At 36.7% G+C, this 18,175-nt stretch overlaps 1 protein-coding gene across 4 annotated transcripts in view; it reads left to right on the top strand.

The window, feature by feature from the left end:
- The window catches only part of GALNT13 (polypeptide N-acetylgalactosaminyltransferase 13), a 655,617-nt gene that overhangs the window by 64,080 nt on the left and 573,362 nt on the right, over positions 1–18,175 (top strand). For 3 of the 4 annotated variants that reach the window (XM_019985184.2, XM_070767821.1, XM_070767816.1), the window contains exon 3: positions 8,579–8,824. The exons of the other annotated variant lie outside the window; for it this stretch is intronic. In XM_019985184.2, coding sequence (XP_019840743.1) covers positions 8,683–8,824 — 142 coding nt within the window. In that variant the 5' untranslated portion in view covers positions 8,579–8,682. The remainder of the gene's footprint in view (positions 1–8,578; positions 8,825–18,175) is intronic. 4 annotated transcript variants of the gene reach the window in all.

The following is an 18,175-nucleotide window of genomic DNA, read 5'->3' as shown; positions in this document are numbered from 1 at the left end:
TAAAGCAGTATATCAAGTTGGTGATTGTGTAGGTTAAATCTATAGGTAGAAAGTGAAAGTGTTAGTGGCTCAGTCATGTGTCCAACTCTTTGCAACCCCTGTCTATGGAATTCTTCAGGTAAGAATACTGGAGTGTAGATGGAGCCAACAGAATTTGCTGCAAGGTCAAATAGGGGTGTGAAAAAAAGAGCTGTCAGAAAATAGTACAAAGTATTTTGGCTAAGTTATGTCAAAACCTGCTTAGGGCTTATGTAAGATAATGACTGAGAACTGACCATTGGATGGCCATGACTGTCTCAGATAATGGTGGGAGCTAAAGACTGTTGGGTTTAAAATAGAATGGAAGGACAAGGATATGGGATGTATAGGCAATGATTATACATAGTTCTTTCCAGGAGTTTTGCATTCAAGATGAGCAGAGAACTGGAAGCATAGATGAAAAGAGATGTGGAGTCAAATTAGTTTAAGATGATTATTCACATAGCATCTTTGTACTGATAGAAATGACTTATTCAAGGAGGAAAAACTGAGGCAGAAGAGACAAGTGTATCAGTAAAGCCCATGAATGTGTGGGATCAGAGGATGTTATACTCCTTAAAAGATAGTTCATACATCATCACACTCAGACTTGCAGATTTAGGCGTGGCAGTCATAGGAACTAGCAAGTTAATACACTCAACATGGCATTAAGCAAAATCCTCTTCTGATTGTTTATATCTTCCTGCTAAATGTACACATGTAGTGATGAGCTGAGAGAAAACAGTGTGGAGATGACAGTCTAAAGGCAATCAAGGTGCAAAGTTATCTGAGGAATGGAAATTGATTTGACTAGAGCTTTTGTAGGATGGCTCTGAGGCACTGCAAGTCCAGTATGAGTTCATAGATTTAAAATGAGAACAGGCAGCATATTTTTGGGGTTTCTTTCTAGTCATGTTCATCTGTTTGCATGTAGGAGTGGTGTAGGGGAAAGTTAAATTTAACCAGTATATTGGTATGCTAAGGCTGCCATAACAAAGTATGACAGACTGGGTGACTTAAACAACAGAAATTTATTTTCCAACAGATTTCAGAAGTCCAAATCAGTGTGTCAGTAGAGTTAGTTTCATTATGAAGCCTCTTTCTGTGGTGTGCAGATGATTGCCTTCTCTGTCTTCACGTGGCCTTTTTCTGTGTTTGTGTCCTAATAACGTCTTCTCATATGGATACCAGTCATATTGGATGAGGGCTCCTTTGTATGACCTTATTTTAACTTAATTACCTTTTGAAAGGATCTATCCTCCAATATAGTCACATTCTAAAATACTGGGGGTTAAGACTTCACATATGAATCTTCTTGAGGAGGGAGGCACACAATTCCACACATAACAACAATGCTGGAGTTTTAAAATTTAAATATATTTTTGAGGTGAGAGAGGGCATATGTAAAATGTGCAATCTGGTTTTCAAGGAGTTAATTATTTAAGAAAAAGAGACAAATGATAAACAAACATTTTCAAAAGTACATTTAAAAAATATGTTAGGAGAGTATTAATAGGTACCAAGAGTAAAATAAAGTGAGCTAAGGAAATACAGAGTGATTAAATTGTGTGCTATTTATAGGTTGATAGGAAAGCTCTCCGGATTTGACTAGAAAGTAAGATTTGAAGGAAGTTAGAGCAGGAAGCCATGACTGTATCAGTGGGCAGAGAACACAGCATATGCACAGCCCTGGGGCAAGATAGTCATTGGTATGTGTGAGGAAAAGCCAGGAGACCCAAGTGACTGGTATGGAGAACAATGGTACGAAATGAGATCAGAAGGTAGTATCTGATGCAGTTGGACTATAATTTCTTTAGTTGATAAAATTTTGAGTAAATCAATGAATCATGCAATAGGGACATAAACATTTTGGTTTCACCTTTAAAAAATGAAATATAATTTACATAGAGAGATGCACAGATCCTAACTGTACAGTTCAATGAGTTTTAACAACTGTAAAATCCTGTGTAACTCATATTCCATCAGCAACTACATCTGTTAAATATATGTCTAATAAGTAAATATAAAATATATTTCAGTTCAGTTCAGTCGCTCAGTCACGTCCGACCCTTTGCGACCCCATGAATCGCAGCACGGCAGGCCTCCCTGTCCATCACCAACTCCCGGAGTTCACTCAGACTCACGTCCATCGAGTCAGTGATGCCATCCAGCCATCTCATCCTCTGTCATCCCCTTCTCCTCCTGCCCCTAATCCCTCCCAGCATCAGAGTCTTTTCCAATGAGTCAACTCTTCGCATGAGGTAGCCAAAGTACTGGAGTTTCAGGTTTAGTATCATTCCTTACAAAGAAATCCCAGGGCTGATCTTCAGAATGGACTAGTTGGATCTCTTTGCAGTCCAAAGGACTCTCAAGAGTATTCTCCAACACCACAGTTCAAAAGCATCAATTTTTCGGCACTCAGTTCTTAAATATATTTCAATATAATATAAATATTAATATATTTGTAAATACTGAACATATCTGTGCTTCTCATCCTGACTCCTGACCTCCTGAACACACACATACTGAATGTGCACTGCTTCTCTAAGGATTAGGGAAGAGAATTCTCATTCATTTTTTCTTGTTCTTTCAATGCTATTCATGATGACAGTAACTATTACTGTTCAGTTCACTTCAGTCACTCAGTCATGTCCGACTCATCGCAACCCCATGAACCACAGCACGCCAGGCCTCCCTGTCCATCACCAACTCCCAGAGTTCACCCAAACTCATGTCCATTGAGTCCGTGATGCCATCCAACCATCTCATCCTCCATGGTCCCCGTCTCCTCCTGCCCTCAATATTTCCCAGCATCAGGGTCTTTTCAAATGAGTCAGCTCTTCGCATCAGGTGGCTGAAGGATTAGAGTTTCAGCTTCAACATCAGTCCTTTCAGTGAACACCCAGGACTGATCTCCTTTAGGATGGACTGGTTGGATCTCCTTGCAGTCCAAGGGACTCTCAAAAGTCTTCTCCAACCCCACAGTTCAAAAGCATCAATTCTTTGGTGCTCAGCTTTCTTTACAGTCCAACTCTCACATCCATACATGACCACTGGAAAAACCATAGCCTTGACTAGATGGATCTTTGTTAGCAAAGTAATGTCTCTGCTTTTCAATATGATATCTAGGTTGGTCATAACTTTCCTTCCAAGGAGTAAACGTCTTTTAATTTCATGGCTGCAATCACCATCTGCAGTGATTTTGGAGGCCCCCAAAATAAAGTCTGACACTGTTTCCACTGTTTCCCCATCTAGTTCCCATGAAGTGATGGGACCAGATGCCATGATCTTCATTTTCTGAATGTTGAGCTTTAAGTCAACTTTATCACTCTCCACTTTCCCTTTCATCAAGAGGCTCTTTAGTTCTTTTTCACTTTCTGCCATGAGTGGTGTCATCTGCATATCTGAGGTTACTGATATTTCTCCCATCAATCTTGATTCCAGCTTGTGCTTCTTCCAGCCCAGTGTTTCTCATGATGTACTCTGCATATAAGTTAAATAAGCAGGGTAACAATGTACGGCCTTGATGTACTCCTTTTCCTATTTGGAACCAGTCTGTTATTCCATGTACAGTTCTAACTGTTGCTTCCTGGCCTGCATACACGTTTCTCAAGAGGCACTACTGTGCCTCAAGTACTGTTATTACTATTAACAATTGCTATTACTACTATATATTGAACTCCTCCTATGTGTCAGGTACCATTATAAGAACTTTGTATGTAGTAACTAATTAGATACTCAGAGCCTTATGAGGTAGCTATAAGAAATATACATTTGGTTATTCAGATGACCATAATACATTTCTCAGCTATATTTTGGGGCTTCCCCAGTGGCTCAGTGGTAAAGAATCTGCCTGCATTGCAAGAAATGTGGGTTTGATCCCTAGGTTGGGAAGATCCCTGTAGAAGGAAACGGCAACCCCCTCCAGCACTCTTGCCTGGGAAATCTCATGGACAGAAGAGTCTGGAATGCAGTCCATGGGGGTCTATGAAAAGTAAGATATGACTGAGTAAACAACTACCGTTCATATTTTGTAAATATAAAAAGGCATAGAACATTTAGGTATCTTGAATTAAGTTATACAGTAAGTGAGTGTGGAACTCAGATTCAGATTATGGCATCATAACTCGGCAGGTCTTATGCTTGGTTTCCTACTAATAGTCAAAGTTTATGTTATGAATATGTGAAGTTTCCTTAAAGGCAAGTGAGGGCATTTTTCTCATTTTTTTCCACTATCTTTCCACATAAGGCATTCATTTAACATTATCATTGGCTGTTCCTTTGTCTCTTACTGTATCTTTCCTTGTGGCATGGTTTTTATGGTTTACAGTATTTTTTTACAGTGCACTGTTTGATTTAGGCTATGGGTAGATTCCCCTAGTCCACCTGAATTTTAGATTTTCATTTATGTGAAGACCAGTCTTTCTGTCAATAAGAACTGTAATTAATTCGGGGTAACTTTTTCAAAGCTTACTCACTATAATTTTTAGTCATTAAATCAAAATGCATAATTGTCCAGTCATCAGCTCCCAGAAGTTCCTGCCTAACTACTTAAAACATTTAAAGTGTGTTGGTAGCCAGAATGTTCTGGAAGCACTGCCAAAAGTTTTCCATGAGCTTCATTCATCCTTTGGGAGCCTCATAAAATAGATTGAATATATTTGCAGCAATTATGTAGTTTTCTACAAAAGAAAACATTTGACTAGAGATAAAAATGTATCTAACAGCAACTAAAGTAGACACCCCCCCCAACCCAGGTAAGTGATAACCTTATAATTAAAAAAAAAAAAAAGTCTTTCTTATTTTAAAAACATACTTACCAAACTTCTAAGCATTACTTAGATCTTATTTTTTTTTATTTGAAATCCTTTTTTATAGAATAGTAAAATTGGTGCATGTTTTCAAACAAAAATTCTGTAATATCTCAAAGTCTATGGCTAATACCATTATTTAGTGGACAAGAAGAAAAACAAGGAAAAACAATATGATTAGCAAGATGATACTTGATAGCTCTCTAACTCCTGATTTTTTTCCTATCTAGAGAAATATTTTAAAGAGGGGAATACTGTGTTCAAACTTTGAAACAATTAGAAAAGAATAGAGAGCCTGTAGTTGATGCAATGTTAGCCATGTTCCACATTGATTTGGCAAGCCAGAACTTGGATTTGGCTTGAGAAACAGAGTAGTGTTTGTAAATAAATAGGGTCTTACTGGAATAGAACTGTAATACAGATGCTGATTCTCTTAGATAAACTTGGAACACCAATTGTGCTTATGTTGGTTAGTGTTAGCACAAGCTGGAATCAAGGTTGCCGGGAGAAATATGAATAACCTCAGATATGCAGATGACACCACCCTTATGGCAGAAAGTGAAGTGGAACTAAAAAGCCTCTTGATGAAAGTGAAAAACAGTGAAAAAATTGGCTTAAAACTCAACATTCAGAAAACGAAGATCATGGCATCTGGTCCCATCACTTCATGGGAACTAGATGGGGAAACAGTGGAAACAGTGTCAGACTTTATTTTTTTGGGCTCCAAAATCACTGCAGATGGTGACTGCAGCCATGAAATTAAAAGACTCTTCGTCCTTGGAAGAAAAGTTATGACCAACCTAGACAGCGTATTGAAAAGCAGAGACATTACTTTGCTAACAAAGGTCTGTCTAGTCAAGGGTATGGTTTTTCCAGTGGTCATGTATGGATGTGAGAGTTGGACTGTAAAGAAAGCTGAGCACCAAAGAATTGATGCTTTTGAACTGTGGGGTTGGAGAAGGCTCTTGAGAGTCCCTTGGACTGCAAGGAGATCCAACCAGTCCATTCTGAAGGAGATCAGCCCTGGGATGTCTTTGGAAGGAATGATGCTAAAGCTGAAACTCCAGTACTTTGGCCACCTCATGCGAAGAGTTGACTCATTGGAAAAGACTCTGATGCTGGGAGGGATTAGGGGCAGGAGGAGAAGGGGATGACAGAGGATGAGATGGCTGGATGGCATCACTGACTCGATGGACGTGAGTCTGAGTGAACTCCGGGAGTTGGTGATGGACAGGGAGGCCTGGTGTGCTGCGATTCATGGGGTTGCAGAGTCGGACACCTCTGAGCGACTGGACTGAACTGAACTGAACTGGTTAGTGTTACTTTGTATATTGTGCCATCCTTCTGCTCAATCTGTTTTGTTCTTAAGAAGAGTATTGAAACAGTGTATGTGATTACTATTTTACAAGTACTAGCAGATAACAAATGATAAAATTTAGTATGTTTTCAAGGTAGAGGTATTTTCACAGTAAATAGAATTAAAAACTTGATATATATAAGGAAAGATTGTTTCATAAATTAAAATATTTAAAGAGCAACTTAGTTTTATCACATAATATAGTAAAGTTAGAGTTTTCTCAGTGTTAATATCTTGATATATAGATCTAGCAGGGTATGAAATTACAATAATTTGAATAATGCTTGAAGTGGTAATAAGATGTGATTTTCACTTTCTATTATAGTTAAAGTTTAAGTTAAATTCTCAATAACCTCAACTATTAGGCTCTTATTAGGAAATGACTTATCTTAGACATTTTAATGTTTAATATTAAGTGATTTCAGATTTTGTATTATAATATTCTTTATATTTCTTTTTAAAAAATGTTCTCATACATTATCTTGCTTAAGTATCACAATTTTGTGAGGTAGATGGGGAAGGAAATATAAGTAAAGAAAATGAAGCACAGAGAGGCAAAATGCTTACTTAAATTCATAATTCCATTTTATGACAGCTAGTCATGGTTCTTTTTATGTCTTTTATTATAGATCTTTATGATAAAAGATCCTATAATACATAGATCTTATATAACGTATAGATTTTTGTATTATGGGATGTTTTATTTTAAGGTTTTCCTTCTAAATCTGGGAATGGGCATTTAGCTACCATCAGTGTAATATATACTTTTACACAGGGCTCTTTTCCTACAATAAACTAAAGGAACCTGCTCCATCTTATGTCCAAAGAAAGACAGAAAATTAAATAGGTTGAATTGTTTCAAATCTCATATTCAGTGACATACACATAAAGTAACAGGAAATATATATGTGGGAATCCTTCCCTTGTTGTCAGGTTTCAAGGCTGAGTTCCAATGTTTACTTGTAATTTTTACAGAAAAATGAAGTTAAAATGAAACAAAATAATTAGCATGCTTTTTTTCAAGAAAAACAACCAGTGTCAAATATTATGCATTCCTTAGGTTTGTATATGTTCTATTTTTTAAAAATATTTGTTGAATAAATGTAAATTTTATGTAGATGTTGAAAGTAGGCTCTGTTATAATAATTTTTAAATTGTAACCTTATGTAAGCTTTGAATTGTTCCTACTCTGATCAGATTGTGATGGACAATAGCATTTGTGTTGCTTTATGAAGCAAGGTCAGCTGCCGTTAATTTAAACAACTTCTGCCTCAGCAAATTGTACTTTGATGTTTTTATTTTGAGACAAGCATTTCTGAGATGGTCCAAGTATCTTTGTATTTAATAGCTGTTCTCCTCAAATATCTGTCAAAATTGTTACTTATCTTATTCACATAAATAAATTTATATTTCAGTTTCTATTATTTTAATGTGGCCAATGATATGAGACTATTTTGTGTTGATATAATTATTCTATAGATAGAAATAAGAAGGTAGTTATTATTGTTCTATATAGTATAAATAAAACAAGTATATGTTATTAATTCCACATTTATTTTAAGTATCTCTTAATAATTGCACACATGTCTTTGTTATGCCTTTAGAATTCTTGCTCTGGTTATTTTCTTTTAAATCACTTTACATTTAATGTATTATTCACTGATAATTTTATGAATGTGTGCTAACCTTTCTCAAATGCATATCTGTAGTGGTTATTTTCTATGCAGTTCAGATGGGTTTTTAAGGATAAATAACTGATGACTTATTTCAATTAATTGCCTTTTTGTCAAATATTTTTTAAAATGTCTTAATATTAATGACTGTATTCTGCAATAAGGTTTACAAGCATTATAATTTTTGGTCCTCATAGCAAATCTTTATTTTTGGCACTGTTAGTTTCATTTTATAGATGAGAAAACTGAGGTTTACAAAGTCTCCCCTATGTAGGAAGTGAATAAGTCCAGGCCTATCTGTGTAAAGACCAGCTCTTAGCCATTGCAATATATAATAACTCAGGATGACTCTAGTTCAGCAACACTGGCTCCTTAGAAGTGCTGATTCATGGTAAATTCAGAACTGCACTTTTTATAACCTAGTGCTTTACAGAATATGGTGATAGAACTTTAAGCCAAAGGCAATACAACATGAAGAAAGCAAGTGGTTCCCAGGGGCCCAGCAAAAGTGGCAGATCTAGGATTAATTGTTTCAATTTAAGCCCCTTGGCTTGCTTACAACTCTCATTTATTTGGACTTTTAATTCTGAACTTGAAGGCCAAATGCTGATATGTATGAAAGCATTAAATGGTCATATGTTTCATGTTATATCACATTTATGCAAAATAAACTGTGAGACAATTATTTTTTCTTCTTCCTTTTTTTCCCCCAAATACAGTGGGATGCATCCTGCTTTTATCCGGGAGTTCACCTCTGTGGCTTGGATTTGTCACAGCCGTGTCTGTCTTTGATCTCTGTGTTAACTAGAAATCAAGGGAAGATATGAGGAGGTTTGTTTACTGCAAGGTGGTTCTAGCCACTTCACTGATGTGGGTTCTCGTTGATGTCTTCTTACTCCTGTACTTCAGTGAATGTAACAAATGTGATGACAAGAAGGAGAGGTCCCTGCTACCTGCACTCAGGGGTAAGTCCTTATGAAGCAGACATTTCTTTTATGCAGATAAGAATGGTGGTGACTCATGATAAAACATGACATTTCAAAATAAGAGTTCAGTTTATTGACTTATTTGGCAGAACTGTTGAGGTACATTTAGCCATGGGAAAGCTACCATGGGAAAGCTACTTTACTTTTCTTGGCCTCAAGTGTTTTGTTGGAAGAAATGAGGAATTACCTCACCTCTAAAGTACTTCCAATTCTAATAATTCCAACATTTTGTGACTGTACTGAGCATGTAAATTGGACAGAATTTTAAATTTAGGCTTTCAGAAGCATAAGCCTTTAGAGATCGAGAACATAATGTAAAAAAGGAAAACTACTGAAGTGAGATGGTGAGGAAAGTAGCAAAATGAGACTACATTACAGCCCTCAAAACTTCCAAAAGCAATAAAAGAAGGACACTTTTTAAAAAGCAAAACATGTTGGTGGCTAGATTTAACTTGTAGGCTATCAGCTTGCCACCCTATCTTAAAGGCAAAAGATAATTTTAAGTGTATTACAAACTCATTTTCACTCAATATTCCCTCTTAAGGAACCAGTGTCAGTGACTAGATAAGCATGAATGCTGAAGAAACATAATAATTTATATAAATGGTGATTTATTAAATATAGTGATTCATTTCCTAAAGTTATTTCATGTAATTTTTCTATGTTTTCTTTTGGCTTAAATGTCATTAATTTATTTCTGAAACATTCCTAGTGAATGAGTGCTTCTAAAGTACTTGAGCATGCTTGAAATTAGTTTTAGTTATTGTTTTATTCAGTTGCTAAGTCGTGTTTGACTCTTTACAACCCCATGAACTGCAGCATACCAAGCTTCCCTGTCCTTCACTATCTCCCTGAGTTTGCTCAAACTCATGTTCATTGAGTAAGTGAAGCCATCCAACCATCTCATCCTCTGCTGCCCTTTTCTCCTCTTGCCCTAAGTCTTTTGCAACATCAGGCTCTTTTCCAATGAGTTGGCTCTTCCTATCATGTGGCCAAAGTTTTGGAGCCTCAGCTTCAACATCAGTTCTTCCAATGAATATTCAGGGTTGATTTTCTTTAGGACTGACACCTTTGATCTCCTTGCTGTCCAAGGGACTCTTAAGAATTTCCTCCAGTACCACAGTTCAAAAGCATCAATTCTTGGATACTCAGCCTTCTTTATGGTTCAACTCTTACACCCATATATGACTACTAGAAAAACCATAGCTTTGGCTCTACAGACCTTTATTGGCAAAGTGATGTCTCTGCTTTTTAATACACTGTCTAGGTTTGTCATAGAATTTCTTCCAAGGAGCAAGCATCTTTTCATTTCCTGGCTGTAGTCACCGTCTACAGTGATTTTGGAGCCCACAAAAATAAAATCTGCCACTGTTTCCAATTTTTTCCCATCTTTTAGCCATGAAGTAATAGGACTGGTTGCCATGATCTTCATTTTTTGAATATTGAGTTTTAAGCCAGCTTTGTCACTCTATTTCACCTTCATTAAGAGGCTTTTTAGTTCCTCTTCACTTTCTGCCATTAAGATGGTGTCATCTGCATATCTGAGATTGTAGATATTCTTCCATCTTGATTCTAGCTTGTGAGTCATCTGTGCTGGCATATTACATGATGTGAAAATTGTGAAAATGAAATTGTTAGTCATTTAGTCGTGTCCAGCACTTTGCGATCCCATGGACTATAGCCTGCCAGGCTCCTTTATCCATGGGATTCTCCAGGCAAGAATAATGGAGTGGATTGCCTTTCCCTTCTTCAGAGGATCTTCCCAATCCAGGGATCAAGTCCAGACCTCCTGCATTGCGGGCAGGTTCTTTACCATCTGAACCATCAGGGAAGTAAGAGTACTATAAGAAAAAAAGTTGCAAGAAGACTGGAATGGGTTGCTGTTTCCTTCTCCAGGGGATCTTCCCACACTGGTGATTGGACCCACAACTCCTGCATTGGCAGGTGGGTTTTTTTACCACTGAGCCACCTGGGAAACCCCTTCACATGATGTACTCTGTATTTAGGTTAAATTGTCAGGGTAAAAATATACAGCCTTGATGTACTCCTTTCCCAGTTTTGAACCACTCCATTGTTGCATGTCCAGTTTTTTTTTTTTTTTTTTTCTTCCAATTTTATTTTATTTTTAAACTTTACATAATTGTATTAGTTTTGCCAAATATCAAAATGAATCCGCCACAGGTATACATGCGCTCCCCATCCCGAACCCTCCTCCCTCCTGACCTGCATATAGGCTTCTCAGGAGACAGATAAGGTGGTCTGGTTTTCCCACCTCCTTAATTTTCCACAGTTTGTTATGCACATAGTCAAAGCCTTTAGTGTAGTCAATGAAGCAGAAGTAGATAATTTTATTCTCCTTGAATTTTTTTCTTAACATTTTTTAATACTTTTTTCTTAAAATCTAGTTTATATTAATTCCTTACTTAGCAAAAGTTTTCTTTATAAGCATGACAAAAGGTAAACTTTGAAGCCCAGTTGATACATTTGTACCTTTTGGAAAAGTGAATCTAATTTACTGACTTGAGGTTTCCATTCATTTAATGAATGTATTCTGCTTCTAATATATAGATATTTTTGAGGTTATTTATTAATCAAAATATTCTAAGAAAGAGAATTTCATTGATACTATCTCATTGTATGAGTAGGAAAATTCAGAAAAGCATTTCTAAAAATTAATTTTTTGTTGTGTGATTTTGTTGGACATCTTTAGTTTACTTTGTAATTATACTCTGGTCCAGCTGGAGAAATTATGATGATCTTCTTTTCAAAATGAGTCTAATTCTTTCAGTAGAGTTTCTGACTAGCACAAAAAATTGAGAGAAAGTAATATGAAAGTGACTGAGCCTAGACCCATTTAGTTTATATACATTTTTTATGCTCTTTTATTAGAATTATTCAAAGAGGAAAACTTTATGAGTCCATCAGTTTTTGATAAATGAGCATGGGGATTGATTTGCTGATCTTTGGTTAAAATCACAGAATAAATCAGCCTTCTCTGCTTCTTCGTTAGAATTGGTTGAGCTGCTGCTTGGCTGAAAGTGGAAATGTGATTTGATGGATCACGTCAGTTTAGTATGATCACTTGGTCATTTGTTGAATGGAGACATCTAGATTGGTCACAAAAAATTTTATGATCTGATTCAGCAAAATTATGACAGCCTTTTCTGGAAGTACCTAAAGAGCAGTTTTGCTGATTTAAGTTCTTAATGTTCAGTTTCAAATCTCAAAACGTAAAATTTGATGATGCAAGGCAAAAATAGTAATTTTTCCTTGTACTTAAAATGTAAAATTAAACTATATTCTCTTTACTTTTAATACTTCTTTAATGTTATACATTAATATTTGTCTTGAAAATGTGAAAATTAGGCTTTATAGTTTTAATTTCATCTTCTATTGTTACTCATTATTTCAGAATATTACTTTATTTAGGAACTCATACTGTGTATTTAAAATATTTTATTTACATGTAGATGATATTGTACAAAGTGCACGTGGCTGGAATTCTCAGGTTCTAGATACGTTAAAAACAGGATTTTTTGATCAAAAATGTCGATATTTCTGGACGTTTTTGTCGCATTATTAAAATAAAGCTTTGGACTAGGTAGTTTCTAAGATGTCTTCTAGTTCTAAATTTTAAACCACTTGTAAATACCCAATATTAGCAAACACTCTGAATTAATTTTTGAGATACGTTCATTCATTTACCAAATCATTAATTACTTAAGTGCTTCTCAAGTTAACATGTTGTATATCTTAAACTTACACAAAGTTGTGTGTCAATTATATCTTAGTTATAAAAAAGAAGAACATAGTCTGGTAATGGGCAAAAAACAAGAAGCAATCCCGAATATCAGCACCTCAGACTTCACAGGGGGCATAACAAGATAGATCACCCCATGGTTAAAAACCCAGCTTTATTGACTAATCTGGTCCTCAAGTCCTCCCCTGTGAATTATTAATAGCTGTGTGACTTTTAGCAAATTCCTTAACAAGATCTTGGTGTTCCATTTAAGATGAGAACCGTAAAGTCAATAAATTTTATTTCACAGAGCTGCCTTGAGAATTAAACATGATGATGTGCTAAGCCTCTCAGTGGAGTGGTAGCTCATTGCTGACCCTTTATCAGTGTCTGCTAAACATTGTGAAAGTCATTAAAGGTCTGAATGAGACTCCACCAGACTCTGCTGTCCAGGCTGAGTCAGGTCCACAGCACGGGGCGGTTATTCTGGGTATAGCCCCCCAAAAGGAAGTAACTCTTCAAGAAAAATTATGGACTATGAGCTAAGACCTGGAGATCCAAGGGAAACAAGGTCTCTGTTATCATGCAGCTTATTTGTTGTTGCTGTAGTTCCGTCACTAAGTCATGTCTGACTCTTTGTGACCTCATGGACTGTAGCATGCCAGACTCCTCGGTCCTCCTCTATCCCCCAGAGTTTGCTCAAATTTATGTCCATTGAGTCAGTGATGCTATCTAACCATCTCCTCCTTTGCTGCCCTCATCTTCTTTGCCTTCAGTCTTTCCCAGCATCAGGGTCTTTTCCAACAAGTTGGCTCTTTGCATCAGGTGGCCAAAGTATTAGAACTTCAGCATCGGTCCTTCCAGTGAGTGTTCAGGGTTGATTTCCTTTAGGATCGACTGCCTTGATTTCCTTGCCCTCCATGGACCCTCAAGAGTCTTCTCCAGCTCAGAGTTAATACTAAAAATTTCTTTCTCTCTCTCTTTCAGTAAAAATGTAATTTAGAAATGATTACAAAGCACAGAGAGTATTAGGATGAGGAAGAACAATGCTCTGAGTAGAGCATCTAAGGTATTAGAAATGGATCTCGGGTACTAGCTAAAACTTCTTAAAAGACTGTGGCTCTTAAACTGAGGTCTAAAAGATAAAAGTAGAAAGTAAATAGTTAAAGAAGAAAACACTAATTTTTATGGAATTATAAAGATAATGGAATACCCAAGATACTTCTGAAGGGAAAAAATACAGAGATCTTACAAAATTTGAGTAATCAGGACTGTAATATTTGCACAAAGGGTGGCCCAAGTCCCCAGAGGAACAGAATAGAGACCCTAGAAGTACACTCACATGTTTGGAACATTCAATATATGACAGAGGAAGCACTGCAAATCAGTAGGGGAGAGAAGAGCTCTTCAGTAGAGACACTGATGTATAGAACAGTCTTATGGACTCTGTGGGAGAGGGAGAGGGTGGGAAGATTTGAGAGAATGACATTGAAACATGTAAAATATCATGTAAGAAACGAGTTGCCAGTCCAGGTTCAATACACGATACTGGATGCTTGGGGCTGGTGCACTGGGATGACCCAGAGGGATGGTATGGGGAGGGAGGAGGGAGGAGGGTTCAGGATGGGGAACACATGTATACCTGTGGCGGATTCATTTTGATATTTAGCAAAACTAATACAATTATGTAAAGTTTAAAAATAAAATAAAATTTAAAAAAATACCATAAAAAATAAATAAATACAGTGAAAATCGTGGTAATATGCATGGAAAATAGATGAAACTGGATGCTTCACTCATGTCATAAACCAAGATACACTTTGGAAGTATTAGTGTCACAAGAAAACTTTACTTTTAGCAGAAAATAAAATAGCCATTTTTAGGACTCTGAATTAAGGGACAATTCTGAAATACTATACAACATCATTGACCATAAAAGATACTATTGATAAATTTGACTATATTAAAATTCAGGAAGTTGGTTCACTTGCATATACCTTAAAGAAAGTAAAAAGAGATTAAAAACTGTAGAAGATGTTCAAAGAACATGTAGCTGAAAGATTAGTGTCAAATATATATAAATAACTCCTATTAATAGTAAGGAAAACCCACATAGTCCAACAGGAAAAAAATGGGCAGGAAATAAACATAAATACACATTTCTAGGAAAAAAAGAAACACATATAACAAAAAAGAAAGTTATGATAAAATACTGAACATTGATTGTGAGAGGGAAATGCAGATCAAGACTACAATGATATATACATTCAATTGGCAAAAATTAAAAAGGCTGCTAATACCAATTGTTAGAGGTGATGTATCTTCACATCTTTTAATAGTAACTTCAGATAATGGTTTGACATTGCTGCCGATATCTAAAAATTCATGAATGAACCAGAATCCATAGTCATATACTTATAAAAATCTTTCCACATAAGCAAATATTTTACAGTGCTACTGTTCATAAAAATAAAAGTTGAAAATAATCCATAGGCCAATTAATGCAAAATCTGATGAATGAATAGATGTATGGAATATAAGAGAATAATATATTTTAGTCAAAATGAATGAACTATAGCAATTTGCACCAATATGAATTAATCATGATAATACAATAGTAAATTAAGTATAGAAGTTATATCTTTCAGAGATGATATACAGCATGGTACAGTTTGATAAGTTAAAATCAACTTAGTTTTTCAAATGCATACTTTAGAACTGTATAGAGATGCATCAAGACTTCATATAAAGCAAGTAAAGCTAACTGTGATCATAAGATTGTCAGACATTGATTGACATGTGTCGGGGCAACAGGTGCATGGGGTGGGAGTATTTTGACTGACTATGGGGCATTCCTAGGGTCCTAGGTGTGTTTTGGATGAGGGTTTGATGTGTCTGTAATATAGACAACTAAAGTGAGTGAATAAGAACCACTGAATGGATTTGAAAAAAAGGGGAAGCCACTGAATGAGTTTAGAATACAGCAGACATGATTAGCTCTGTGTTGTGGAAAGTTCATGTGTGGACTAGACCGGGGAATAGACAACTGTACAGGGAGGTAGGGTAGGTGGTGGTGGTGGCCTTTCGTGAGTTCTGTGTGGGAAGTAAGGCCTGCTTAGAGCATAGTAGTGCCAGTGAGATGTGACAGAAGTGGGTGAAATAAAGAGGTATTTGAGATACAGGATTAAGAGACCTGGGTGCTTGACAGACTCTGGGGGGTGGAGGAGATGGAAATGTCAAGGACACGTTTCAAGTTTCTTGCAGGACATTATTTGATCCAGTTTCTTGATAGGTGAGATGTAGGAGGAGTTGAGGTAGCTACTGAGTCTGTTTTGTATGTGTTGAGGTTGAGACATGTGTCAGGCAACTGAATGGAATTGTTCAGTAGGAAGTTGACTACATTAATAAACTCTTAAATACCAGACTTAAAACCATCATTTTTTTTCCTAAGGTGGATTACATTCTTTTTCTTCCTTATTAAATGGAGTATATGGAATAGAATTGAATCTTTGCTTCTGAGTCAGCACTGTCATTTTATATATCAATTATTGAGTGATGCTATAAAATTTATTATTTTGAGGGACTTCCTGGGAGCACAAAGACTTGTTCTAATATTAGATACAGAGCCATGAATCCTTTTGCTATTTTCTAAAGGAGTACCTTTGGGTGACATAAGTTCTTGTTAGGGAAGTATAACTCTTTTATGCCACTCTGGGGCCACCTAGAGCTAAAATGCACTGAAGGATATTTCTGACTCCTAACTGGTGTGGAATACTAAGTGATGCTGCTCCAGAGTTGGAGGAGTTAGAATAGCTATTTGAGAGAGTAGATATTTAAAAGACCAATGTTGCTGCAGTGCACCTACAAATGCTTTGGGAAAATTTGAGGTTACGTGACCAGTCTGCATCATCTCTGTCCTCTAGCTCCTTCACTAAGAGCCCATGTCCTTAGGCAAGTTAATTTGTCTCTCTGGGCCTCAGTCACCAGGTGTAAAATGAAATGAATATGAATCATGGTTTTCATTCATGAAAACATGTTCTTCAGTTGTATCTGACTCTTTGTGACCCCGTGGAGCCTGCCAGGCTCCTCTGTCCATGGGTTTCTCCAGGCAAGAATACTGGAGTGGGTTGCCATTTCCTTCTCCAGAGGATCTTCCCGACCCAGAGACTGAACCCGGGTCTCCTGCTTTGCAGGCAGATTCTTTACCATCTGAGCCACCGGGGAAGCCCTGGTTTACATGCTCATTTCCAAATGAAAGATTATGTTTCTAGCCATTTTTTCTCAATAAAAGTATGGAAAAGGAACTATTTTGTTCAGTCCGTGGAAAATGTATTGTCTGCTAGAAGAAGTGATGATGTGGAAGTGACATGGGGAGAGAGCTGCTTGGCAACCCCAGGAGAGCCTTCTCATCACAGAGGACAAAGGGATATAAAATTATGATATTCAAGGAAGGAAGGAACCTCCCATTCTTTACCTGATCCTGAATATTGAACATATTACACATACTTAGGAAATGAAATAAAACTTACCTTCAAAAAAAGGGAGATGAAAGAATATTTAAGAAAGACTTGTTGCTGGTATATAAACAAAGATAAGTATATTAGCCAACAATAATAAAAATAAGTCTAAACTATGATTATTCTAAATTATGTATACGTTTTAGTTTAATTATCACACAAAAAAATGTGGCGACATTTTTCTTCTTTTATGAGGCAGAGTGAGTGTATGAGGAAATCACTTCCATGTTTTTCTTCTACTCATGTGCACAATATTTCTAACACCAGACGTGTTGACTTTTCCCCAAACAATTCTCTGCAACACCAACTTGGTGTTCTACAAGTCTGACACTGTCTACCTGGACTGAGCATCAGACCCCACAAGTTAAGGACTCAGTCCCACAAAGCTGCCACCACTTCAGACACCAATTTAAGATCCCATCTCATCCTTAGTACTTCTGACCAACCAGCTATAAATTGGCACATCCACTGAGTTTGATAATTTGCTAGAATGCCTCCCAGAACTTATGGAAACACTTATTTACATTCACCAGCTTATAAAAGTTATAATAAAGCCAGATGAAGACTTTTGCAGGTTGAGGTCCAGAAAGGCACCAAGTGCAGGAGCTTCTGTGTCCTTGGAATTGGGATATGTGACCTTCCTGTCATGAAGATGTGTTGAACATTGTAGAAACTCTCTGAACCCCATACTTCTCAGATTTTTATGGAAGTTCCATCATATAGATATGTTCAGTATCAGCTCAGTCTCCAGCCTGTCCCTCCTTCCTGGAAAATGGGAGCTGGAACTGAATGTTTCAAGTGTCTAATCATGCCTTGGCCTTTCTGATGACAAGCCCCATCTCAGAGCTATCCAGGAGCCCAAACTGAATCATCTCATTTGAAAAAAAGATGCTCCTATTACCCAGGAAATTCCAAGGGATCTAGGGGCTTCATATCAGGAACCAGGATCCAAGACCAAACATCAGATGCTTCTAGTGTATAACTTAGGAAATTATAAGGGTTAGAGTAACTCTGAGCCAGGAATTGGTGGCAGAGACCAATGCCTGTATCTTCTATTGTTTCACAGTGTGGTCA

Source organism: Bos indicus, chromosome 2 (assembly GCF_029378745.1).
Source record: "Bos indicus isolate NIAB-ARS_2022 breed Sahiwal x Tharparkar chromosome 2, NIAB-ARS_B.indTharparkar_mat_pri_1.0, whole genome shotgun sequence".
NCBI lineage: Eukaryota > Metazoa > Chordata > Mammalia > Artiodactyla > Bovidae > Bos > Bos indicus.
Note: the sequence above shows the minus strand (reverse complement) of the source record. Positions and strands in the feature narration are given on the sequence as shown.